This window comes from Lemur catta, chromosome 20, assembly GCF_020740605.2.
Source record: "Lemur catta isolate mLemCat1 chromosome 20, mLemCat1.pri, whole genome shotgun sequence".
NCBI classification, from domain to species: Eukaryota; Metazoa; Chordata; class Mammalia; order Primates; family Lemuridae; genus Lemur; species Lemur catta.
The window spans coordinates 29,609,444-29,637,258 of NC_059147.1; the positions used below are offsets into that span (position 1 = coordinate 29,609,444).

At 43.4% G+C, this 27,815-nt stretch overlaps 2 protein-coding genes across 3 annotated transcripts in view; both read left to right on the top strand.

Annotated features, from left to right (window-relative positions):
• The window catches only part of CSNK2A2 (casein kinase 2 alpha 2), a 38,134-nt gene extending 32,018 nt beyond the window's left edge, over positions 1-6,116 (top strand). For both annotated transcript variants that reach the window (XM_045533602.1, XM_045533604.1), the window contains one exon: positions 5,667-6,116. The gene's annotated coding sequence lies outside the window, so the exon portion shown is untranslated. The remainder of the gene's footprint in view (positions 1-5,666) is intronic.
• Positions 6,117-14,320: 8,204 nt separating this feature from the next.
• CFAP20 (cilia and flagella associated protein 20) lies at positions 14,321-27,598 on the top strand. Its single transcript, XM_045533605.1, has 6 exons — positions 14,321-14,733; positions 24,151-24,230; positions 24,931-25,042; positions 25,653-25,841; positions 26,545-26,655; positions 27,159-27,598. Exons 1-6 carry the CDS (start codon positions 14,650-14,652, stop codon positions 27,162-27,164), a joined length of 582 nt encoding a protein of 193 aa, XP_045389561.1. The 5' UTR covers positions 14,321-14,649; the 3' UTR covers positions 27,165-27,598.
• The last annotated feature ends 217 nt before the right edge of the window (positions 27,599-27,815 follow it).

Consider the following 27,815-nt stretch of genomic DNA (forward strand, 5'->3'; position numbering starts at 1 on the left):
TTGAAGGAAAACTGCAGTGTGATAAAAAGAAATTCTAATCATTCCTTCTAAACGCAAAGAAGAGTAAAGACCTAAAAGTCTGTCAAAAAGAAAGAAACTCCCCAGTACTAGTCTACAGGGAGCTGCCATGGCGGCAGCACGCTGATGCACGTAGTTGAGGATCTGAAGGAGCTCTGCTTTGGAATGCATGGGAGATGAGAGACTCGGAGTTGTTGTACATTCACCTTATTTAACAGGGCACCGCTGTTGAATTAACCCATTCGGTCAACAAGCTCTGAATGTCTGACTTCCTATCTATTCCATTGTGGTCTGGGTTTCCTTCAGTGAGATTCAGGCTCAAGTTTTAGCAAAAGATCAGCAGTTTATACTGACACACCAGCCTCATTTATGAAACGGAGATAATAAAACAGTGACAGTATTTTTTTTTAAGCTCTTTTACAAATTCATGTTTTAAGTATTTTTTTATGACATGAGCTCTCCAGGAAATGTACCTCATCCCTGCAGTTTTCCTCTAAGTGTATTCATTTGGGAGCAAACTGCAGTCACCTTCACAAGTCCTCTTTGATGTTAGGAGGCATCATTTTAAACCTTGCAATGCCATGAACAGGTCTATCAGTCTCATCGAATGTTCCATGCTAAGTGCATAACTTGGAGCTCACTATAACCCCTGTTGATTCGCCTAACCATAAAAGCTTGTTGCTGTTTTTTCTTTTAGCCTTTTTTTTTTTTTTTTTTTTTTTGGCAGCCTTGTAAGAAAAACCTCACCATTTCCCAGCACTTTCCTGTGCGTGCACCTGTTTTAGTGCTCCCGTCGCAAACAGACCTTTTGTTCACAAGCATAGCTGCAGCTGGAAAGTCAGTCTTCAGGCAGGTCAGGGAGGGAGGAAACATCCTATCAGAATTTATTCGGGAAAGACTTGTTTTAAAAAAAATGTATCATCCCCCTTCCCTCTTTTTATCCCCATGAGGAAGAAATAATTTCCCATTGTAATCAGGGTAACTTGTTCTTAAGCTCTGATATGTGATACATTTATGTGATGGCAAAGATAAGTCTTTCTCGCATGCAGGTACTGGGTTTGTGTGGGCAGAGCCATCTGATAACTCAGCAACTGAGAGGAGAGGAACGTAGGGATTGGGGAAGGAAGTGGAGCTCCTGGCGCAAGTGTTAAGCTTTGGATGCAGTGTGCTAACTTTCACGTTAGCAAAGAAAGATTTTGTTAAAAAAAAAAAAATAGGGCTGATTTTATTTTGGGGACTTCTCACCAACATGGTTTGCTGGCAGTCCCCCACCCCCCTGCAGAGCTGTGCACAGCTCTGGGGACCTCGCACACCTAGGCTAGGGCTAGGAGTGTCTGCCACCACATCACACTTTAGAGTTTCTTCATAAACTATTTAATAATGCCATACATTTTTATAAGGTTAGATTGTTTGTTTGAAGCATCTGTTTACATTCCATATTCCAATAAAATCTTATTGGTATTGGTAGCAGGTCCTATCTCTAAATGTAGATTCTATTTTTTGTCGTTTGATCTATGGGAACTTAAAATGCAAACAAAACTCTTCTCATTATAGAGTTGAGTTTACAGAGTAATAAATAAAAAGTAAGACCCCAAAGCTACGGAATCCATTCAGCCGAGGTTGTCATGCCAGCGCTGCCTGCCCGTGTTGCATTTTCTGCATACTTATGTGAACATTTGTTCTACCTGAAAATCAAACACAAGACGTGAGCTCTCAGCTGAACAGACTACTATGTCAGGCAGCAAAACTCAGTGTTTTGGATTGTCAGAAGCCTTCGAATGTGCCCTTACGAGCAATTCTGAACCGCTGGTTGTAATCAGGGAGATGTGCCGCTGCGTGTCTTGCCTGCTCCCCTACCCACCATCTCCTTTATCACCCGCGTCCTCTTTTTTTATTATTTCAAAATATTAATTAAGGGAGTCCAAGTGTTTTTGTTACATGGATATCTTGTGTAATGCCTTGCCCTTTTTTTTTAAGTTGCCTGTCTGGACCAAGCAAGAGTAGCCTACTGGAGGGTCTGGGGGAATCGGTAGCCCCGCCATTTCTGTCCCCTGGATCCCCCACAGGCAGTCAAAGCATCTGGAGAAGAGTCAGGTGACTTACCTCAGCCTCTCTCTCCACCGACCAGGATTTAGTAGGTGCAAGCACAGCTACCCTGCCTGTGCCTGGGCTCTGTGACTGCAGCTTTGACACAGGAGTTCTTCCCTTTTCCAGCATACGGTTCACTTTTCCAGCACCTACACTTTTTACCTCTCTTCATGCCTTAGACTAACTGGGTTTGGTGTGCTCGCTCCCTTCTGGGTCTGACCATTCTTTCCCAAACTGAAGTGAGTCCAGTCTAGACCTTCTCTTTACTTGTCTCCAAAAACCATTTTGTGTCCAGGTGGACTTAGCACCCCTAAAATTTTAGGGGTATTTACCTGAGTTAGGAGATGGTCTTGGGGGATTCCAGAAGGGGTGTGTGTGTAGGAGTGGAAGTCTAATATTTAGACTAAACTATGGTAAATTTACCCACCCAATATCCTTTTCAGTTAGCATATTCTTTCTTAAACTCATCTCAGTAATTTTCATTTGTTTGCTTCATTACCTTATAACAGGTTAAAAGTGCCTATGATAAGGACTTAATTATTTCCTAAAGAAAAGCAAAAAATGTGGGGAACAGGGTAGTGTTAAACTATCATCTCAGGTACTGCCTGTGTTCAAGAACATAGACTTGGTATGATGACAACAAAAGGTTCCTATGCCAACTCCAGATAGACCATCGTTTTTTGGCCACAAGTGAGCGTAACTGCAAGGTTTGGTTTGGCTGAGAAATCCCTTGGAGTGAGTGGAGCCAATGAAGTGCTAAGTAATATTTGCATTTGTGGTTTGGTGGCAGTTGAATCTCCCCTGGATGCCCTCGGCTGGCCTTGCTCCTGCCTTGTACCTATAGGCAGGGTAGGTGGCTGGGAGGGAGAGAAGCCATTAATTGCATGATGCAGACCAAGCTCTCAGCATTGAGGGAAGTGCCGGTGTGGTTCAGTGGGGCCATTCAGTGGGGCCCTGAAACACCAGTCACTCAGCTGAGCCTCCTCCTGGACATTCTGTAACACGTCAATACTCAAGGTTTGAAGCAATTGTGTTCCCTTGCAACGAGGAAGGTGTTCTCAGACTGATAGAGGAGACAGAGAAGAACTTGTAATCTTTGGGGCCTTGGAGACAGTGGCTGGGAGAGGAGATGTGAAAAGAAAAGGAACCAATAAGAAAAAGGATCTAAAGGTAGATCGATCTTGAGGAGGAAGCGCCACTTCTTGAGGGGATGCAATTAGAGGGCACCAAGTTCATGTTCTGGAATGTGCTCTGGGGAGGGCACTGCCCCATGGTTGGTTCCAGTGAGGCTGAAAGGTGGTGCTCTCGAGTCAGGTGCTGAGACCCGGAGAGAGCTGGTGCCGTGGGTCTCACAGTCTTGTGCCTACTCAGGGAAATGACTTAGGTTCTCCCAGGTGCTGCGTTGATAAGGATGGAAGCAGAACTACTTTGGGACGGACACAAGCAACAACTGGAAGAATTTTTATATATGCATTGAAATAGGTCTGAGAGAGCCCCAGTTTGCAGTTTTCTTTAATGCCAGTTCAGATTAAGCGATTAGTTTAGAAACCTGTGTTACTGCGTGAGCACCCACAGGAAAAAGCAAACTTCCCTCCTACAATAAATGAGTGGATAATAACTGATCAGAGTCACAGTCATTTAAGTATAAACCCTTCTGAAAGCAAAAGCAGGGTCCACTTGAGCACACGAGAAGCCAAAGTTTGTCAGCGAGCTTAATAAATTAAGAGTGAACAGTGTCCTGCCTTTAAAAAACTAACCCCAGGGTGGGGATTGGGGGAGCAGAAGTGGCAGGGAAACATCTGGCCAAGAAAACCAGTAACAACATGTTTTTGAGCTATATGGATGTGTTAATGAAACCCCCACACCAGGTATTATAGAGGCTGGGAAAGACATGATGGGATTATACAGGTGATGCATATTCTTGTGTTGAGACTCAACAATGTGCTACAAATGTGATACTTAACCCTGAACTGCATGTATTGGGGATTGTTTTAAAAAAAACAAAAACAAAAAACTTTGAATCAATAAATTAACAGTTTTTTACTTGCTGGCTCTTCTTGCTGTAAATGGTGACTAAGAGGTTGGGACAGAAATCTTGACATCCAGTGGAAAGCTTGGATAATCTTCAAGAACCATGGAGCCTTCCATTTCCTTCTGTTTGCAGAAAAGCAACACTACTGCCTGGGTTGTGATCTTTTACAAATGACTACTTCAGACTCAGTTGGCCACCTCTGTATCACTGGATGACTGATGTATGATTTATGTGCTGCTGCCCCTAGAGGGAAGAAAAATGCCATGTTAAATCCTGTTTTCATAAATAAAAATGTTGACAATAACCAGCCTTCCCAAGTGGAAGACACCATTGCTATGAGGACCTTAACTTGTACTGCCTGTCTCTTGGGGGAGGGAGGGATTAACCTTGAGCTGCAAAGATCTTTGTCACACCCTGGTGTGAAGACTTTGCTTTAGCAGAAGTGGGACTGGAGGGGCGTCCTTGTGGGATTGTTCTGTTTCTTGGTACTTGCTTCTGAGCCGCCACTTAGATACCTGCTTCTTGGGATTGCCTTGTTCTATGGCATGACTTTAACCTCGTGGCCCTGTGTTCTGCATTTGTGAAAATCTCTCCCTACACTCTTCCTTTCAACACATGCGGGCACATGCTATTGTTTGGCAGATGGTTATGTCTTTAATTAGTGTGCTTGCTTCTCACTGATTCCTGTGGAGTTGGATGCTTGGAAATCAGCTGATGTGCTGAAAGGCAAATATAGTCACATACCTCTTAACCTTATGCACCGCGCAGCCCTTCTCAAACACTGGGCAGTGGGGCCACCCTTCCTTTAGCCAAAGAAAGTTTTCATGAAGTGATTTGTGTGACTGCTTGCCGAGTGCATAGTCCTTTCTGTTGTAGCCCTGTTCTGGGAGACATTGCTTCTAGAATTCTGCTGCCGGCATCTCACCACCCACTCACTATGCTGGACATGGAAGGAGAAAAGAGGTTTGAAGGCCATGCCAGACACCTCGCTGTTTCCAGGGGAGAGTTAAAAATATTTTTAAAGCTCGCTCACTGCTCCTTATTAATGGCCTCAGCCCTTTTTCTGAGTAAATACAAGTCCTCTGACTCTTAATCCCAAGATGTGCTCCTTAAATCAGGCCAGGTCTGAGCAGGAGCTAGAGCTGGACTGCTGAACTTGCAACTTGGCTCCCACTGAATGGTCAAGAGGCTTCAAAGCTTCTACGTCAGTGTCCTGGACCGAGGGAAGGAGTAGGGGGCCAGGTTGCAACACACGGTGTGTCCAGGGCGCATCCCTTCCTCTCACGCAAGGCCGTGCTAAAGGTGGCCTCTGGTACGGTGATCAGAAGAGGAAGGCAGAGAGGACTGACTGTAATCTGAAATCATAAAGCAAGTTCTTCCAAGGTTTTCCACGAGTGGCACAGGAAAGCCAGCTTGCACTCTGTCCCCAGCACTCAAGGGAAGGAAGCCCCACACAGGGGAGGCCTGCCCCTCACTCTGCTCAGGTTGATTAATGCCGTCTTTCCCCTCCTCCCGTCTCTCTCCCCAGGTCTGTTGGCGGTTCCTCCCACTTTTCCATAAGCAGAACAAGAACCAAATCAAACGTCTTAACGTGTGTAGAGAGATCACGTTCCGTGAGCAGACACAAAACGGTGGCAGGTTTGGCGAGCACGAACTAGACCAGCTGAAGGGCAGCCGCCACCGTATATCAAACCTCACTTCCGAATGTAAAAGGTTCACTTGCCTTTGGCTTCCTGTTGACTTCCTCCCGACCCAGAAAGCATGGGAAATGTGAAGGGTATGCAAAATGGTTGTCGGTTACTGTTGCCCCCCGGCGCCCCCTGACTCGGCCGTGGCCGCCTGGTTTTCCAGCAAACCACGCTAACTAGCCGGCCACAGACTCCACAGTGGGGGAGCGGGGGCGATACCTGGCATGGCGGGCAGTTACATATTATTATTTTAAAAGTATATATTATTGAATAAAAGGTTTTAAAAGAAATGTATGGAGAGTTTTCAGTATGGAAGGGGCCATGAACGGAGACCTGTGGCCACAGAGGACTGAGACAGAAGTGCATTTGTGCCAGATTGTAACCAGAGGAAAGGAGGGGACATCCCTGAGGCCAGGAAAGCCAGTTTTAAGGACGCTTTTTATAGAGATGCCAAGTGTTCAGAGCTGTGTAAATGCTGGGAATGGGGCCAGTAGTCAAAAGGAGACTCAGTGAGCCAGGAACGCTGGGCCTTGATCTAGCACGTCCCTTGGCCAGTGTCCTCCCCAACCCCTTCCATATCCGGTGAGACACCCAGTGCTGTAGGTGGTAGATAAATGTCACCTCTGATGAACTCAGGAAGATGCCTTGGCCCTCTCTGTTGTCCCTTTGCTCATGTCTCCACATTTCATTCCATCTCCTGATCCTGCCCCTCCAAATACCCCCATACACAGAAATATCTTGGAGAACAATTGAGGCAGGAGGGGGTTCGGAGTCTCGGATCCAAGGGCTGCTTCTGATCCCTTTCTGAAGCACCCATAAACTGGAAGGAAAAGTGGCCCGCTCAGATGTGAGGGGCTGGGATGGCAGCACTGGTTGTATTTGTTACATGGAGAAACAACAGGACCCATTTCACAAAGGAGCCTTCGCCAGCTTGCTCCATGCTCATCTCATCTAGGACAGTGGTGCCAGGGGAGGTGAAAGTGGTGGCTGCCCAGCCCTGCCTCTGGCTGCTGGTTTGCATCCTCCACTGTCCATGGAGAGCAGAAGCCACGGGCAGATCGGACACCCAGGGATGAGGCACTAGCTAGGTTTCCACAGAAGCTGCTTGGTCTGTGTAATATTCCTTCCCTTTGCTGCTTGTTCTGACCCAGTGTGGATGCTCACAGTTTCTGATGTGATTATGGGGGCAAAGCAAAGAGGCCCTTTCAGGGCCACCACGGCATCATAGTGTCCTTTGGACCAGCTTCTGTGGTGTCTGCGCAGTTTCTCGAGGTGGGAGCTTGAGGTTGTGTGACCCCCTGGACACCAAGTGACCTCCCGTTGGCCACCGCCAGCAGACTTTTCAAAGGCCAGCGGGACACCAAGCAGATGGACTCGGTACTTTCCAGCTCCATCACCAGCCTAGTTTTCTCAAGCTGTCCCTCTCCTGGGGCCCTTTGTGACTCAAGGCTCTGCAAATTTCTGGTAACCTCCTGCATCTCTGGGACAGCATCAAAATACCTCATTATAATGAGCACGTCCTATGGACGTGCTTCGTGTGTGTGTGTGTGTGTGTGTGTGTGTGTGTGTCTATCTACACAGCCTGTATCTGTCATCCCCATGGTGACCTGCTAGGATTTGAGGTCCTTTCCAGATGTAGAGGGTCTTGTCCGAACAGATACACAGTTGATTGGCTTGGGAGTTCTTTAGATGTCATGTAGAACTTGGAACGATAGTTTCGTCCTTCAATTTCCCTCCTCAACCAAGGCTCTGTTTAACTTCCCAATGTGGAAATCTCGTTTTCCACAAACCTCCGCAGCATATTCAATAATCTTGGGTTTTGTGGATGTTTATCGTTTGGTGGAATAATATTTGGCTATAGAAAGAAGGGGAAGGAGGTGTTTTGCTTAGGTTGTTTTGACTTTGAGAAGGGGACAAGTTGCTGGCTAACCCAAGACCCATCTTGAGCTCATCCTCAATTTACTTGAAGATTCAGAACATCAGTTCACAACTTCCAATAGTCTTATTTGTGTTTTATTTGTTTAATATTTATTGCATTTTTCTGATTACCAAAGTAACATACGCTCATGGTAAAAAATTCAAATGTTCCAGAAAAGCAGATAATGAAAGCCCCCTCCCCCAACAACCACACACACAACACACTCACACAACAGCTTTTTCCTCCCTTGGCAGTAACCACTGTTAAATTTGCTGTACATCTTCCCATTTTTTTCCTATGTATTTACTAACATTTTAAAATTATAATAATTGGCATTTTTACAGAAATGTAATCAGACTATACATTCTTTCTCAGCAACTTGTGTTTTCACTTAGTTGTGAAAATTACTGTGTTAGCATGTGTAGATCTGCCTCACTCCTTTTCATGGCTGCATGGTCTTCCATGGTGTGATGTACCACAGTGGAAGCAATCTATTGGTGATAGACTTTGGGTTGTTTCTAGTTTTTCAGTATTACTGCAGTGAATAAACTTGCACATACATTTTTGGACGGTATGCATGTGAAATAAAATCCTAAAAAGGAATTACTATGCCATATAATGTTTTTAGGAAGGGCGTTCTTCCGTGCCTTCCCTCACTGGTGCAGGCTGGAAACACGATGGTTTTAGGCATGGGATTCTAGTGGGGGTCTATCAAGCACTGGGGCGTGATGCCTGTGATCTGTGAGCTTTCCAGGGGACTATGGAAATGTTTGAGATCTGGAAAAAAAAAAAATTGTGTCTAACATAGTAAGTTGAAAATAAAAATTAACAAATAGAATTAAATGTCTTAATTTGTACAATCCTGTGAACTTCATTAGTTGTTAAATTCAATATTTGCTTTTAAAAATATTTTTATGATAATTAGTGAAGAGTCACAGTCATAAAATAAATAGTTCCAAAAGCAAATTCTAAAGAGTCTTTCAAAAAATTACAGGCAAAAAGTTATCTTAAACATGAAAAATGGTTGCATTTTTAATGTGTTTGAAATGCCATGGGAAAGCCTTCAAAAGTAAGCATGCTGAGGGCCAGCCAATATTCTAAAATAGCTCTGGCCAGGTGGCCTGGGTGGTGGAATAGATGAGCAGCCTTTTCAGGATATTATTCTGCATAGTATTAAAATAATGTGCGTCTCAAATGCATTGTGCTAAGTAAAGAAGCCAGACTCGAAAGGCTGCATACTGAATGATTCCATTTATGTGACATTCTGGAAAAGGCGAAACTGCAGGGATGGAGAACAGATCCACAGGTGCCAGGGGTCAAAGATGACTACAAAGATTAGTATGAGCGGATTCCAGGGTGCCGTCGGGGGGTGATGGAATTGTTCTGTGTCCTAAATGTGGTAATGGTTATATGACTTGGTGCCTTTGTCAAAACTGTACACCAAAATTCATTTTACTGTATGTAAAGTTAAAAGTCATTTTAAAACATAATGTGCAGCGGCCTAACAGAGTCCCATTTGGGTTTCACTCTAAGATATAGCAGGAGCTTCGTCTGCCCCCCACTGGCTCTTTTCTGATCGTCAGAGCCAGTGGTCTTTGGGTGTAAGTGCTGGGCTGGGATGCAGTTGTCTTTCATCCAGTCATTCAGGGCACTCTTCCATCTTTGCTCCCAGCTGAGGGGCACAGCCTCTCACCTCATTGCTATACTCCCCATCCCCATCCCCATCCGCAAGGAGAAGGGGGGAATAAACTATTTAATACCTTCCAGTGTGTAGCAAGTCCCTTGTGTGTCTCGAAGGCACATGCTGTATGTGAGTTTCTGGGCTTGGACTGCCGTGAACAAACACTGTCCATTGGGTGTTACCATCTGAGCAGGGCTTTTATGCGCTGAAAGGGTTGCTTAGTTACTGGTGTTTTAAATAATATCTTAGTTATTAAAGCTGTACCTTAAAAATCTAATCTGTCTTGTGTCTTTAAGATCAACTTACAAATCCTGTTATAGCTACAAACTAGTTGATTTTGTATATAAATATGAACACTTTTGCTTAATCCTTGTTTGATATTCAATTAACTGAAAACTTAATGGGTTAAACCGAAAACATCGCTTGCACACTTAACCTAGTTTCCTTAGACATTTCAAACTCAGTCACATATTTAATCTGTTTGATTTGCACAAACACTTTCAACAGCAATTAAGAAAGACCTAAAATCTGATGAAATCTTCCTAAGCATTCAAATACCAACAGTCTAAACTCTTAAGTTTAATAAATTAAAATCTTTTAAACAATCATTGTTTACAAGCTTAATTAAATTTTCTTAGACATTTTTAAATTAAAATCATGGATCTAATTTCAAATTCCTTTAAGGATTTCAAATTAAATTCAAAGTATCAGATCATCTAATATATTAGGTCCTCTTAAATATTTCAAATATCTTAACAATATCACCATAATCAGAAAGTTATTCCTCAGTTTGACAGGGATTACTGAGGTCATGGGTTTGGTTTACTTGCCATAATCTCTGTGTGTTTTGACACTCGCCCCGCCAAGGTGACACACTGCCTCAACTCAGGACTCGGGTCCGAGATTCTGAGTCAGGCACAGGACTGGGTACTGCTTCTGTGATGGTTCTACTCAAACTGCAAGTGAACAAGCTAAGCCCCTTCTTATAGTAATGGAATTCTGAAGACCACCTTGTATCTTGCCCCTCTCGCAATACTTTACCTTTTGCACAACTTTTAATTGCCTGATTTGCACCAATTGAACTTCTGCACCCACTGCTCAGATTGCAGTGGCTTTACTGCCTCATTGGACTCTGCTCCCTTTTCATGTATTACTTTTGACTATTCTAATTGTGTGAGTCATTGACAGTAGCAGTTAATTAGCAAGGTTTTTCTTGGCATGAGGGGACTTCAGAAAATTCGTGGAAATATGGAACTAAAAGGTAAAAAATACAAACTTCATTTCTCAACAGAAGCTCATGAAGTTCATGACACTTTTGTAAGTGACAATACCAGTCATCTATTCCATTCCTAAAGAACTGAGAGTCCTGGGAATTTAATCTCGTCAATGCAGTCTCTTTTATATTATTAACTGAAGAAAAATGGGTGGCCTTTACAGATGTTTCGAGAAACTTTAAGGGGAAAAAAGTAGTCAGAAGGAGCCAAATGAGGACTGTAAGGTGGAGGCCTAATGATTTCCCATCGAAACTCTCACAATGTTGCTCTTGTTTAATGAGAAGAATGAGCAGGAACATTGTCATGGTGGAGAAGGACTCTCCGGCGAAGCTTTCCCAGCCATTTTTCTGCTAAAGCTGTGGCTAACTTCCTCAAAATACTCTCATAATAAGCAGATGTTATTGTTCTTTGGCCTCCAGAAAGTCAACATGCAAAATGCGTTGAGCATCTCAAAAAACTCTTGCCGTGACCTTTGGTCTTGACTAGTCCACTCTTGCTTTGACTGGGCCATGCACCTGTTGGTAGCCATTGCTTTGATTGTGCTTTGTCTTCAGAATCGTTCTGCTAAAGCCACATTTCATCTCCTGTTACAATTCTTCAAAGAAATGCTTCAGGGTCTAGATCCCACTTGTTTAAAATTTCCATTGAAAGCTCTGCTCTCGAATGCTGTCAATCTGGGTACAACAGTTTTGGCACCCATTGAGTGGAAAGTTTGCTCAACTTTAATTTTTCAGCCAGAATTGTGTAAACTGAATGAATTGAGATGTCTGTGGTGGTAGCTTTTGTTTCTGCTGTTAATCATTGGTCCTCTTCAATTAGGACACAAACAAGATTAATTTTATCCTCACAAATTGATATGGATGGCCTGCCACTGTGGCCTTCACCTTCAACATCATCTCATCCCTTCTTAAAATGAGTTACCCATTTGTAAACTGCTGATTTCCTTGGGACATTGTTACCCCTTTTTGTAAAGCGTCAATGTTTTCACCATTCTTCCACCCAAGTGTCACCATAAATTTGATGTTTATTCTTGGTTCAATTTTAGCAGAATTCATGTTGCTCTAGTAGGAGCTCTTTCCAAACTATTAATAATTTCTTCTTAGTGCCTCAGAGTAGATCCTGTTCAGACATGTGATAACAAGTTAGCACACATTTATTTTGGTGCAAAAATATTTTTAAATTCATGCATAGTTTTTTTTTATAATACACATTTTCCATGAACTTTTAGAAGGACTTGTATTTTGTCCTTACATATGTCCTGTTAATGAAGGGAAAACAAAATACAAGAGCCATAGTGTTTAATGTGTATCTCTGTGAGACATCTATGGTTTCAGGTTAGTTTGCTCTGTATTACTTTTGAAATGAAGGTAAATGTCTGAGAGGAACATTTGGTTCTCTATTCATTCATCTGTTGCTTGAGTGCCTACCACAGTGATGGTCCTGTGCTTGGTCCTGGGGACACATGCACAGAAGACAGCTTCAACCTGGAAGGAGTGTGCCAAAATCAAGCCTACAATAGAAGCAAACCCATTAATTTATATACTCCAAACCTTTGGCCAAATAATCTTTACTGTAGCCAAGGGCATGATCACAATAAATCTTGGACTCCCATATAAGGAAGAACTGATCACAGTTCATAATGACTCTTGCTGAGAATGAGAAGTTAGGAGAAGCAAACACTTTGATTTCTTCCATCAGAGTGTTTATTGATCAAGGCGCTCAAGGCCACACACACTCAAGGTGTTATATTAATTGTGGTGATTGCATAGTTAATTAGAGAAAGTTATGAGAACAACACAATACCAACAAGAGACCACAGAGCTTTTGTGGGCAGGCAAATGGGATAGGCAAGCCCTGATTCCAAGCTAAGTAGGATCTCTACTGAGTGGATGGGTCTGGAGCAGCTGAGGCCAGGCGAGAGAGAGCCCAGGCTGGGCCTTCAGTGGCCGGAAGCCCCAAGTCCATGACTGATTCAGTGATTCAACACATGCTTAGTGCATAGCCACCTAAAAATGCAGGCACTTGGTTTGGGTGTCGAGAATACATCTATAAGCAAGACCAAATTGTTTCTCCTAGAAGCTTAAACTTGAGTAGTGGGAGACAGACAATAAACAAATAACTATTTAGACTTCCAAGTGGTGATGAGTGCTATGAAAAAGGATAAAGTAGGCCATAAAGATGGCATGCACCTACAAGTCCTGACTACTCAGGAGGCTGAGGCAGGAGGACCACCTGAGCCCAGGAGTTTGAGGCTGCAGTGAGCTATGATTGTGCCATTGGATTGCAGCCTGGGTGACAGAACGAGACCCTGTCTCTAAAAAAAAAAAAAAGAATAGGGGCACAAGAGTAGTTAGGGTGTAGAGGGTGCTATTTCAGATTGGGTTGTCAAAGAAGTCCTTTTTGGTAAAGTAATGCAGTGGGCTGAATAGTGTCCCCCCACCAAAATTTATGCCCACCCAGAATGTCAGACTGTGACCTTCTTTGGAAAGAGAGTTTTCCCACATGTAATTAGGTGAGGATTTCAAGATGATATCATACTGGATTCAAGGTGGGCTTGAATCAAGGACTAGTGTTCTTACAAGAAGACATGAGGACCCAGAGACACAGAAGGCAGCCATGGGAAGACGGAGGCAGAGTTTGGAGTGATGCTGCCACAAGCTGAGGACTGCCTAGGGGCCACCAGAAGCCAGGAAGTGGCAAGGAAGGATTCTTTCCTAGAGCCTTCAGTGGGAGCATGCCCCCGCCAACACCTTGACTTTTGGACTTCTAGCCTCCTGCACTGTGAGAGAATAAATTGCTGTTATTTTAAGCCCCCCAGATTGTGGTAATTGGTTGTGGCATCCCTAGGAAGCTAATCCAGGTGGCGTCTGAGTGGAGCTCTGAAGGAGGAAAGGGCTGAGCCCGCAAAGCAGGCAGGACCAGCCTGGGCAGAGGCAAAGTTTATTTTATGTCTTTTCTAAAATGTTCTAGGTATTGATTTTTTCAAAATCAGCTGTTGGTTCAACTCAACCAACTCAACTGTCTTTATTTTGTTTGATTTTATTAATTTCTCCTTCTATATTAATGTTCAGGCTTTCTTGTTTTCCAATCAACGCATTGAAAGTGATAAATTTTCCTGATAGCATTTCTTTGATTGCCTCCCCTAAGTTACCTAACGTATTCATAGGGACCCCACGTTAAAGGCAGTGATGTATATAAGGTGCATGACATAATTAGTGCTCGATACTGGTTAGCTTGCTATAACCTTATCCTGTATTTGGCCGACAAGCATTTATTTGGTGTTCGCAGGATACCAGGCAAAGTGCTTCTCCAGTAAAGCCACTTTCCAGGGCGCTCCGCTCTTCTCGAGCCCTCCTAACTCCTCCTAGCCCCCCAGGGGGCGGGGCCTGGTCTTTACTACCCCTCACCTCACTCTCTCCCCGTTTCCATGACACCAAGCAGGCGCTAACTCCTCATGTTTAATCCTTCTGTCTCCTTCCGCTGTCTAAAAGCAGCCCTAGGACGATAAAAAAATTAGTTCCTTGGCAACAGAGTTCTTTTCATGAAGAGGCGGAACTAGGGGCGGGGTTTGCGAGCGGAAAGAACCGGAAGTCCATGATCCTTGTGGCGGGATTGGGCCCCGCGCTCCCGGGGGGCGGGCTCATATGGGCGGATGGATTCATTTTAAGCAGCAGGCGGCCCTCCGCTTCCATTTAAGGCGGGGAGAGCGGCGCGGGCGGCAGTTGCTGTGGTTTCCGTCTTGGGGTGTCTGTGCTGGAGCTCTACTTGGGGAACGTAGCGTTCTCGCATCCACGGCCCTCCGTGAGGGCTGCAGATCGTGAGGTCAGGAGCTCAGCTACCCTTCTTCGAGCCAGGGCCGGCCCCCTGCTTTGCCTTCGCCACTCAGTGCTCGTATCTACTCCGGGGCCTAGGTCGGCTCCGGGGCGGCTGAGGAGAAGGCCGCTGGCGAGATGTTCAAAAACACTTTCCAGAGCGGCTTCCTCTCCATCCTCTACAGCATCGGCAGCAAACCCCTGCAAATCTGGGACAAAAAGGTCGGGCTGGAGGCGGCGGCGGGGCGGGATGCAGGGGCCGTGCTTCCTCCTGGCCCGGAGGCTGGGGACGGGGATTAGCTGTGTCGATCTGGGGCCTGGGAGAGGCTGGGAGGCCGCTGCTGTTCCTTGTCCCCAGCGTGGCGGGACCGAGGCGCGAGGCGGGGGCGGCGTGTACGCGGCGTGCGGCGGGCAGGGGCTGCATGTGGGGTGGGCGTGGCTGAGGTGTGGTTAGTACCGGGTCCCTCGCGACAGACTTGGTCAGTCAGTTCTTCTGAGCCACCATTTCCCTGTCATCAATACAGTGGGGTCGATAGTGCTCATCTCGGAGCATGAAACGCATAAGCTTATGTGAGGGAGCTTTGGGGACGTACAGATGAAAGGAACTGCTGTTCACAGATCCCACAAATACTGATACCCAGTTTTGTGCCAGGCACTGTGCAGGGCACTAGACACAGAGCCTTTGTTCGGGCACCCTTATAGAGGCATGGCCAGAAAGGCTCCAGCCAAGCCAACGATGTTTGGGTTTCATTCATTTACTCCCTTCCTCCCACTGATCCCAAATAAGCCAGAATTCGGTGGCCTTTGGCACCTGCTCCACACACTCTGGGACTTGGGACTTGGAGTCTGTACTTTGCCTTCAGTGCCTGAGCTCCCCATCGGGAACACTGCAAAATGATGGCAATCAAAGTCTTGTCTGGGTTAATAAACTCAGAGCCCAGTACAAGCTTCATTATCTTTATTCAGACACCCACCAGATGGTACTTTCAGTGACGCCAGGAGATGATGACCCTGTCTAGTTTTTGGAGATGTTAAGTAACCTCTAGCTGTCTGTGAGTTCGTCTGCATTTTATTATGTTGGTATTTTGTTCCTCATGCAAATTCCCGGGCAGTCAGCGGTACCAATTTTTGAATATAAGTTAAGGTAGGCACTTGAACGTGGAAGACAGGTGATACAGGGAATGTCCTTTGTCGTGCCCTCCTTAGGGGGGAATGGAGAGAGATGGTGCGCTGAATGGTGCTTTTATAGAGATGCATGTGGAGTAATCGAAGCAGAGTTTTTTGGTAATGAAGCCAAGAATTTTGGATTTCATCTCAGAACAACTCCCTGTCTTCCCTCATCCACAGATGAGAGCTTCGGGCCACGTAGAGCTTGGGAGAGAACTTCTGCCTGTCAACACTAGGAGATTCTACATTCTGAGGGTGTGTTCCACACTTTGAGGGTGGAACATAGTGTTCGTTTTCATAAGACAGTTGAAAGATCTGAATGTAATGAAGTTGTTGGGGCTTAGTGTCTGTGAAAAATCTGACCATCTCTTTCAGATGACTCTATCCACAAGCTAGAGCTAATGCCAGGAGTATTATTAGTTCTAGTGCTTGGTTCTAATACATAGGAAAGCAGTTCCTTACATTTTTTTCAACATTACTGGGGTTTTCAGTTCTTTGGTTTTGTTCACAGTGGAATACAGCATTGCAAATTCTGAAATTGCACCTCTGGGTGCGTATATCTGAGAACTTTGTAAGGATGCTGTCTTCCCAGCTGTGGCTTGACTCAGTTACGGGCTGTCAGAAGACATGGAGAGAGTGGCGGCGTGTGCCCGTGCAACTTGGAAACTGAATGGTAACAAAAGTATCAATATAAGGCAATTGAAATAGAGACTGCAACTTGACCTAGGAGAAGAGGTTTTCAGAGCAAGTCAGAGAACTTCCGAACACTAAAAGAATTCCAGTGGTAGGGAGGCCTCAGAATTTCCGTTATGAAACTTTTATCAGTTTTCCAGTTTAACCCTTCTGGGCTTGATCTTATGTGGTGCATTTTATTTTTCAAATGCAGCTTTTTGCCTAGTCAACATGTTTACACACAGAATATGAAAGCAAAGTAACCATGGTGCACTGTGTCCCTTAACAGTGCCACTAGGGGTCGGATGGCACCCTAATGACATAAATACATGTGAAAACATTGTTAAATTGATTGGCAGGGTTACATGGAGTAAATTAAACAGACATTTTGGCAAACAAAGCCTGTAGAACACTCAATTTCAAGCAAAATTCTCACAATGGTAGAAGTTAATTATATGTTTCTAAGTCTTATTTAGACTCGATTGGAAAGAGATTAGGAGTGAGTTTGTTTTTCCCCTGGGGCAAGGGAAGGAAAGGGAGGAAAAGGGAAAATTTGGAGCCATATACATAGGCTTTGTTGTGTGAGTACTTTTTCTCAGCTATATTATAAAGTCCTCAGAAAATGTTGGGACTCCAAGCCAGTTGGAGAAACACTGGGAATTGACACACTTACCAGAGATTTATTGAGCTAACAGCTAAGTGACAGGCATTGTGTAGACTTGGGAAGATGAAGAAGACATTTTTCCTGCTCCCAGGGAACATAGCAAAGTTGTAATAGGGGCAAAGTTTAGGGGGAGGGAAGGACTGGCCCTGACCTTTACCGGTAGGTAGGTACCTAGTCACTGTGGTGCCTACTTTTAGTTATTTTGATTTCATAAAACTTTACTGTTCTCCTTCCTGAGTTTATAGAGAGAGAATTTCTATTTGGTTTCTATGAAGAATCTTGAAAATTAGGTTTGACTTCTTTTTAGGCTTTGTCTATGAATGTGAGAAGTGAATTTGCAAACTTCATTTTTGTGGGTATGGTGTGCTCACAGATGTTTGTAACCCCTGCAATTTATCCCATACTCTTTGAAGTTCACTGCCCCTCTCCTCATCTCATGCTTCAAATCTCGACTTAAACATTATTATGGGGGGGAACTTAAGTCTCACTTGAGCTCCTGTGGCTCTCTGTATCGTACTGTATGGCAGTTTTCTATTGTGTATTCCCATTAACTGTAGGTTCCTTAAGGGGAAAAATAGTGTCTTATTATTTGAAACCCTAGTGTCAGGGTGTGATCAGACACCCTGGATTTGCATCCTGGCTGTGCTCAGTTCTAATTGACCTTGGGCAAGTACTTAACAACTCAGTTTTCTCACCTCACGGTTATAAAGAAATGAAGATATATAAAAAATGCTTAGCAACATGAGGTATGGCATATACAGTCATGGGTCATATAACAAAGTTTTGGTCAATGACAGACTGCATATGCAACAATGGTTCCATAATATTATAATGGAGCTGAAAATTTTCTGTTGCCTAATGACATCATAGTCATCTTAACATCATAACACAATGCATTACTGATGTGTTTGGGAGTGGGTGTAAACAAATCTAGTGCACTGCCAGTCATATAGCACATACATTTATGTACGGTACATAATACTTGGTAAAGAACAATTATGTTACTGGTTTATGTATTTACTATACTATACTTTTTATCATAAGTATCCTTATTTAAAAAAAGTTTACATTAGGTTATTAAGTATGAAATGTCCAATTTTCTTAAGTACTAAGTTTGACAGCTGGTATCTCTGACATTTCACTTTGACACTTCCTGTTTTATTTTTATTGGGAAGGTATATCCTCATCTTTTTTTCCTGAGACAGAGTCTCACTCTGTTGCCCAGGCTAGAGTGAGTGCCGTGGCATCAGCCTAGCTCACAGCAACCTCAAACTCCCAGGCTCAAGTGATCCTCCTGCTTCAGCCTCCCGAGTAGCTGGGACCACAGGCGTGTGCCACCATGCCCAGCTACTATTTTCTATATATTAAATTATATAATTTCTGAAGTATGGTTTTACTATACTTCCTATTCCTAGGCATCTGAATGCTGGCTCAGTTATAAACTTTTTATTTTAGTCTTGAGCAAATCTCTCAGTTCCTTGCCATATTTAATACCACATGCCGTAACTTATTAAGTACTAACAGCAGTCACACATTGCATGGTCTGGCACTTGCTTAACTAGTTCTTCTGGGTCACCTCACCAGGTTCCCCCTCTTAGCAGTAGCCTCCTACTAAATTGAAAGAAGTCCTGTTCTCTTTCACCTTCAAGCTTTTGTACTTCTGGTCCCTCTGCTGGGCCCCACCCGACCCCCTTTTCTCTACCTCTTCATTAGTCTCCAGGACAGAGTTCAAAGGCACTTTCTCAGGGGGCATTTCCTTGACTTTCCAGGCTAAGTTAATTTATATTTATTCATAAAACCTCTGCTTCTCATCACACTTGAAATTAGCTTTTGCTCTTTTGCCCAGGCCGGAGTGCAGTGGTGCGATCGCAGCTCACTGCAACCCTGAACTCCTGGGCTCAAGTAATCCTGCCACAGCCTCCCAAAGTCCTAGGATTACAGGTGTGTACTGCCACGCCTGGCCTACTTGAAATTAGCTTTTCTTTTTTTTTTTTTTTTGAGACAGAGTCTCACTCTGTTGCCCAGGCTAGAGTGCCGTGGTGTCAGCCTAGCTCACAACAACCTCAAACTCCTGGGCTCAAGCAATCCTCCTGCCTCAGGCTCCTGAGTACCTGGGACTACAGGCATGCGCCCCGGGTAATTTTTTCTATACATATTTTAGCTGTCCATATAATTTCTTTCTATTTTTAGTAGAGATGGGGTCTCGTTCTTGCTCGGGCTGGTCTCAAACTCCTGACCTCAAGCGATCGGGCTGCCTTGGCCTCCCAGAGAGCTAGGATTACAGGCTTGAGCCACTACGCCCGGCCTGAAATTAGCTTCTTAAGGTCTATGTTCCTGGCTACACTAAGTTTCCTGATAGAGATCTTTGTAAGTTTTTAAACCAAGAGCTTAGAATAAATTAGGTGTTTCTTTATAATATTCCCTTAACTTCTGGGATCAGCAAATCTTATATTTATTAAAGGACTCTTATGTTTAATGTAAACATTACTTCTGGTTTGTAAGGAAAGTACCAAGAGGTTCTATTCCCACTTATGCCTCTGTAAAACATTGTATAATATTCAGTCTTTACTGGCAATATCCTAAAAGTACACAAGATGAGAATGTTAATTCATGAAGGCTTCTCTGTATTTCTTTACTCTTACCTTGTCTTTCTCTCAGCTGCTGCTGTTTCTCCTCTATTCCCAAACTAAGTGTTAGCACCAGAGTCTTTTGTTGTTTTTGTTGCTGGGTAGTGTTATTGCCATTGCCTGTGCCTGCTTTTAAAAATGAACACAGTCCCTCTTCAGAAAAAAAGCTTACACCCTAGATTTTATTAATAGTTAGCAAGCCTTGTTGATACATTGTTAAACTGATGCACTTTCCAGTAGTTGGATTGAGTGCATTTGGACATAAAGGTAGTACAACTTTTTTCTTTCTTTTTTTACCTTGCCAGGGTCAGTCAGACGATGTTCTTCATTATTCTGAGTAATAGTTTTTACTGTAATTGGACTAGGGCACAGGTTTTAGTTATACTTGCCTTTTCAATATGCTGATAGGAAAACACTGGTTAGCAATGCACAGTTGTCCTCATGTTAACTAAGGGGTGGTGTGTATATGCCCAGAGTTGCTTGTCTGCTGTCTGGATAGCCCCTGTGAAGTACAGCGAAGGGAGAGAAGCCTTTGGCCCTTTGGAGCCTGCAAGGCCCAGGCGTTGTCTGTCGAGTCAGAGCTATGCCTGGTTCTCCCCACAGAGGTCTCCCTCTGCCTTATTTCTGACTCGGAGCTGGGCCCCAAACCCAGGGCAGGAACTTTCCTGCTAAACTGGACAGCTCTACTGGCTTAATGTAAATTGGAGCATGTGTCATTAAGACTAGGATGCCAGATGGCTGAGGGTTCAGCTGCCTGCCAGGGTAAGGGGGTGGAGCCAGAAAAATGAAAGTGGGGGGAGGGGAAGGGAATGGATACAACCCCTGTTATTTTTAAATCACTCACAGAAATATATAGCATCAGCTGGCTTCCTCCCTATCCCAGTAGTATTTTTTTTTCTCTCTCTCAGCTTAACCCTCCTCCCTGGGGCTTACACTGGGGGAAAAATATCAGTGTTCTTTATTAGTTGCCCCAGCAACCATGGAAAGCCTGGGAGAGTGATTGTAAGATGAGCTTGAAGGTTCAGGCACTTCGTGGTGTCTGCAGAGGCTGAGAACCATTCTGATCTGTAATCGCCCGTAACCTGGGTTCTGAAGCTGCTTGAGTGCCTCCAGCTTATGGGAAGGGGAATGGGAAATTCATCAAATTAAAAAAATATATGAGATTGGCTTTAATTTTTTTTTTTTAAGGAATAGAATACTTGTAGGCCGTACTTTGATAATGGGACTGTGTTATGAATGAAAAGAATTAACAAGTCAAAAACAGGTCTTTCTGATTTAGAGGGATATAAAATAAAACGTGCTTCTACCATGAGCAGTAAATAAATGCTGACCAGTTCATTTTATCGTCATCCGAAACCCAGGCCTGCCCAGTGACCTTTGAGCTGGAAGAAGCTAAGGGAGGAAGTTGATGCTTTATGAGGACATGTGTCTTATTGTATGTGTTTGTCAGAAGCTGGTGTGAGGAGAAGGGGCTGCTTCCTGAGAGACCTTTATAATTTAAGGCCGTGACAACCAGATTGCCGGGGTGGTTGGGAGGCCTTGCCCCAGATTGCTGACCTCCACTTTCTCCATTGATCCTAGTTTTAAAGCCTAGAGAAGAGGCTTTGGGAAGGTGCCTACCCTCTAATGCTCATGTCTTTGATTAATTGCCCCCCTATCCTAGTCTTTTTTTTTTCCCAGTGAGTTTGTATTTGCAGCCCTTTGAACTTACAAAGCAGAAAAATCATAATTTATTAGCAAATCAACTTAATTTGATTTTCATCCTCTGGAAATACTGAGAATACTAGTGGTTTTCTTTGGGCTCTGAACTTTCTCTTTGGACAAAGCTCTGTTTAGTTTGTCTTACCACCAGCCAGGTTTAAATTCTAGAGAGACTGATGGGTACTCCTTCAAAAAAGCTGCCTTACCCCTCCGAGTTCTCTTGTTAGACACATCAATTTATTTTGTAAGTGTTAACTTTGTGAGCGTGGTTGTTAGCTAATAATGCTGAAAAGGAAAGAAATCTCTTTAGGAAGTTATCAAAAGTCCAACTAAAAGTTAGCTTGCCTCTGGAGAAGAAGCGTAGAATACTATGGAGTCTATTCTAGCTTCCAGTATTGGCTTCTGTGGCAGTGCAAGGCTTTGTTTTCTTTTGTAAAGACCTGAATAGGTCAGAATTGCTGGAGCGTTCCAGTGAAGTCATCTGCTATAAACTTTGAGATGGGCAGAAGGCAGATTCCCTAATGTTTCCTCCCTGTGAGATCTGGCTGGTCTTTCTGGAGCTGAGGAGGACTCTTGTTGACTCTGGCCTGAGAGACCTTGGGGGATGTAAGATTTGAGGCCATGCTTTCAAACAATGTTGGCTAAACAGCAACATGTTGCTTTTTAGCAATAGTAGCCTTCAGGCCCTAATTACTTCTTAATCTTTTCAATTTAACCATCTATTTGATCTTTATGGTATGTTTCTTTTTAAGAAACAATGGTTATGTTATTGAATAATTAGTGGTAGGTTATAAAAGTAGTGTTTACATCTTGTTGGCATACTGCCAGCTCTTAAGACAATGGGGCTGCTCACATTATTTGGGAATAATTTCTTGATTAAATTCTTTCTTCACCAACAAGTCTGCCTGATTTTCCACAGAAAATACAGGGGGAATATCCCAACTTTGTTGGGAGCATTTAGATGGAGTACGAGGTGGGCAGTGTTGGCATGTTCCACACATACCCGAGCTTTGTGTTCTTAATCTCCCTTGGAAAGAGGCCCAGAACTCAAAGCAGGAGGGCACTAAACATTGTGAGCTTTGTTTGAATGTGACTTTTATGTCTTGAGAAACCAAGAAATGCTACATTGGCAGAGGCTGGGGTCCTGTCTAGCCCCGAGTTCTGTCTCTGACAATGGGCACCAAAGGATGTTTTATGGGAAAGCATTCTTCATGCTGGCAGCCTCGTGGGCTTTGTGATGTATCTTTGCCTTCCTATAATAGTCCATGGTGGATATGTTATCCAGGAACTTTTTAAAAACCCTCCTTGAGCCTATTCATATGTGCCAACTCTTAGGGTGACAAATTCCAGAAGTCAGCAAATATTTGAATGCTTAGTTTATGCCTAGCACAGTGCTAAGCATTGTAGAAGACAAGTGATGCTTAATGACTGTTCCGTATTCTTGCTTGAGCTTATACTGTTTTAAGGAGACAAGACTTAGTCGTAGCTGTAGAAAAGGGTAGGCAGTGATATCAGATGTCATCTGGAGAATACCAAGCACACCACCAGTAGATCAAACTCACAGTAACAGAGTTCACAGAAACTAATGTCTAAAAACAGAATGCCATATAATTAATAATCTGTGTTGAAAAATACAACTATCAGACCCACCACTGTTATCTATGTGCACATCAATGGAAAGCCAAATTGTAATCAGAAGGCTGATTAGTGAATAAGGAAAGCTTTAGTCATTGTGATTGCATCATTGAAGATGACAGCCGAAAGCAGCCATTTTCATAATACCTAGGAAGAGACCATATGTTTGTCTTTCTGATGTCTCTTGTGCTAAACCTAGTTGAACTTTTTCATGTGCTAATACATTCAGCCCTAACATCCTGTGCTGTTTCCAAAGTGCCTTTGCATATCTCTGCTCTGTCCATATTAGGTGCTTAAGAGTTTAATGCTTGAAGATAATTGTTCTTTGCTAAATATTTTGAGAGGAGGAATCTGTATTAAATATTGATTCCTCCACATCGTATACCTCCTACATGTGCAGCAAACAATACAAAACGGTGTAGGACGAAGTGCTAAATGATGTATTCTAAACAACATGAGCCAGAAAAACAAATCAGAGAAAAGAGAGGTCAGTGTGGGCTGAAAATGCTGAAGGAGGCATCTGTATGTGACACAGATGGAACTTGAATTCATATCTGAAAAAGTAGAAAATTAGGGAAACGAAGATAATGAAACATGAAGTAGGAGTAAACCCAGGGGAGGAATGTTTTCATTGTTTGGTTGCCACCCTATTTCTCAATGACACTCAGCTTTGACCTTTCTGACCAAAGAAATATGAGGCAGTATGGGGCAGTGGAAAGCCTGGTAAATCCTGAGTCTCCTACTTAGAATCTGTCATTTGTAGTTGCTGGGTGCCAATGTCCACATTTGTAAAATGGAACTAGCACCCCCTACCTTATTGTTCTGTTGTTGTGAGGATTGAAAGAATATATATGAACGTTCCTGGTGCATAGTAAGCACTCAGTAAATATTAGCTGAATTTAAATTGAGTAGATTTCTTTGGGAAGAAATTTATCCTGATTTATAGATTGCCAAATTACCTGGGACTCCCGTGGTGGTTGATGGATCCTGTATAGAGGTAATAGCATGGCTTCCTTAAATGTAAGCTTCGGCATAGGCATATAGTGTTACAGACTTCTATGTTGTGCACCTTGGGCTACTGTGGTTTTTCTTCAATGGTTCTTTTCAGCTTTCAAAATCTTTACAATGTTGTTGCCAAATATGTCAGTACCAATATAATTATCTTCCTTGTAGGTACGGAATGGCCACATCAAAAGAATCACTGATAATGACATCCAGTCCCTGGTGCTAGAGATTGAAGGGACAAATGTCAGGTAGGTTGCCAATTCTGTTCTCCCAGAGACATCAAATACCAGGAAGGCAGTATATCATAAAAGTTAATAGCACAAACTGCCAAGTCAGACTGCCTGAGTGAATCCAGCTCTGCTACTTGGAGCTTATGTTATTTAATCCCCCAGGCCTTAATATCCTCATCTATAAAATGGGGAGAATAATAGTGTATTTTCCTTACAGGGTTATTGTGAGGATTAAATAAGTGAATATGTATAAAACACTGAGAACCATGCTTAGCTCATAGTAAGCACTATGGATTAGCTATATTACTACTGTTTAACCGCAGTGTGTGTTGGGAGGTGTGGGTGGGGTTGTACTGATCATTCAGTGGGTGGCCTGTGTGGTTTTCAATGCCACAATGGTCTTAGTTTGGGTTTTCTAAAATTTGGTGACACTCTCGGACCAGAATTGAAGTCTTCTCTCACTGGAAGAACTTCCTAAGATCCACTGGTCTGGCTCTGTTTTTCAGATGTTTTATTGTTGATGTTAAGCTTTTGTTTCTGAGTCCACCATTTTTTAAAGCATCAGCTGACTCAAGGATTGAGGGACTCATTGGATTACTTATCTGAATCTTTTAGATCTTCTTTCCAGTTTATCCTCTTGGACCATGTGTTATTGTTGTACATACCACAAAGGAAAAAAGACAAGTAGTATGTTTATTGGTATTTCCTCTCTCTACAGTACCACGTATATCACATGTCCTGCAGACCCTAAGAAGACACTGGGAATTAAACTTCCTTTCCTCGTCATGATTATCAAAAACCTGAAGAAATATTTTACCTTCGAAGTACAGGTAAGTATGTGCACGTAACTGTGTCCACTCTTGGCCATACCAAAGAGATAGCTTTCAACTCACAGGAAAAAGTAGCCCTACAAAAGCATCTGTATCATTATGTATGTGTTCTTTTCTGCCTCTACTATACGCTTGATGCAGTCCTTGTTACTATGACATAAATTTGGTATTAGTAATGGAAATTTAATGGTAGGTTTTTAAAGAAACAAGTAAGCACCTAGAAAATCTAATACATAGCTGCAAGATTTCAAGCTTGAGTTAGCATAGTGTCCATTTGGGGAGTAATTATTTAATATTGGGTCACTGTTCACTATTTTAGTATTTTTGATTTTTCAAAGGGAAGAGTGTTTATGAAATCATTCTATGGCCTGAGAGCCTGCTGGGTATGTCATATGTCATAACAGCTGACGTTGCCTTGGCAACAAACAAGATAAACTTGCTACTTCCGGGCCATCTGCATCCAGTGTATGACCTGTATCTGTCTGTTTATTCTCCCCTGGGTCTCAGCCTTGGGAAACTAGGCTATGGGAGTTCAGCCCCTTGTCTTAACAAGGTTGTTTGCTTCTTCCAAGATGGAGTTAATGCTACTTTTCTTCTCTGTATTTCACAGGTACTAGATGACAAGAACGTGCGTCGACGATTTCGGGCAAGTAACTACCAGAGCACTACCCGGGTGAAACCCTTCATCTGTACCATGCCCATGCGGCTGGATGATGGCTGGAACCAAATTCAGTTCAACTTATCAGACTTCACTCGGCGAGCATACGGCACAAATTACATTGAGACCCTAAGAGTGCAGGTATCGCTCCTTTTCCAAATGGAGCCCAGAATTGGGGGTGCAGGGGATATCCACTATCTGATACTGGCTTGTGGCCCATATAGCAGAACAGTATGGGTTTCTGGCCGAAGTTCTCAAGTCACTGTCCAGGGAGCTTTGGCTTCAAAAAGGTCCAGGAAGCTGGGCGTGGTGGCTCAAGCCTGTAATCCTAACACTCTGGGAGGCCGAGGCAGGAGGATCACTCAAGGTCAGGAGTTCGAGACCAGCCTGAGCAAGAGTGAGACCATGTCTCTACTAAAAAATAGAAAGAAATTAACTGGACAACTAAAAATACATAGAAAAAGTTAGTCGGGCATGGTGGCGCATGCCTGTCATCCCAGCTACTCGGGAGGCTGAGGCAGTAGGATTGCTTGAGCCCAGGAGTTTGAGGTTGCTGTGAGCTAGGCTGACTCCACAGGGCTCTAGCCCGGGCAACAGAGTGAGATTCTGTCTCAAAAAAAAAAAAAAAAAATAGGTCCAGGGAACATTCAGGAGTCTGCTCAGATATAGTGGGTGAATACAGTAAGCAAACTCTCCCTCTTGCTAGAATCCACCCCTAAGCCAAGCCAAGGAGATCTCAAAAGAGAATAAGCTTTTACAGTACCATGAGAGGGCCTGTAGATGAATCAGGAAAAGAGGGAAATCAGGCATGTTTAACCTCTCAGAATAAGCCTTGCATCCACAGATCCATGCAAACTGTCGCATCCGACGGGTTTACTTCTCAGACAGACTTTACTCAGAAGACGAACTGCCAGCGGAGTTCAAACTGTATCTCCCAGTTCAGAACAAGGCAAAGGTAAGCCAGCCTTCCCCAGAGGAAGGCCAGACAGTGAGCTGGGGGAATTGCGCTTCTGGAAAGTACTCTAGTCTAAGAGTTCAGCTACAGAGCCTCTCTATGTTGACACTTTGTGCACCTTTATGCCATAAGATCTTAAGTTTTCTTCCAACATCAGCACTGAATCAGGAAAGATCCTGTGAAATGTTCTGTTACTGCTGTCTCACCTTCACAAGGTGATCCTGCCCTTCCTCGGGAGCATCCTGCTGCTTCCTGCTCACAAAACTTTTTCAAAGAATATCCTCCATCTGAACCTCTTTATCAGCCCAAAATTATCAGCTGATAGGTCCCCTCTAACACAATAGTGGGTGCTTCCATGCCTGCCTGCTGTGGACATGTATGCCTTCCCCACAGCCTAGTGTCCACTGAAGTGTCACCAGAGGTAGGGGGCTGGTGGCACTGACCATTTATTTTCTAATAACTTAAACTGATTCCTCTTCTGTGTTTTTTTTCCCCCCTTCCAGCAATAACTGGAATACAACTCAAGGGATATACCCTGGATGTGACTCTTAGTTTAAAAAGGAAACTGTCTGGAGGACAATGCAAAAGCATATTTATATTAGTTCACTCTGCTATAGTTCTTTTATTTACTACTTGGTGTCCTGTGTCGTGGACACCAGTGACCATGCCATATCTCTGCAATTGCATTGTAAATACAGCGGGGGATAAGCAGTCCTGTGAATGATAAGTGAATGCTGGAGTTTATCCTGCTGCCCGCCCGAGAGTGTGGGGAGACACATTTACCATGAACTTAACAGAATTAAAGATGTCCATAAGGCAATTTCAGACCAATATTTCTTCCGATGGTTTATTCTTTGTTTTATATATTATCTAAATATATGTATATGCTGTGTAATACTCATAATCTGGAAATGAATAAAATATTATATTCTTGGTTTGTAAATGTTTTCCTAGCTTGTCTTTTTTAATGGTTTTTTCCTGTGATATGAAAATAGCATACATTTCATGCTGTGACATATCTTGCATTGAGCATTTAAAGAACAAGACTGGCTGGGCCCTTGGCTCACGCCTGTAATCCCAACACTTTGGGAGGCCAAAGTAGAAGGATCACTTGAGGCCAGGAGTTCAACACCAGCCAGGGTAACATAGCAAGACTCCAT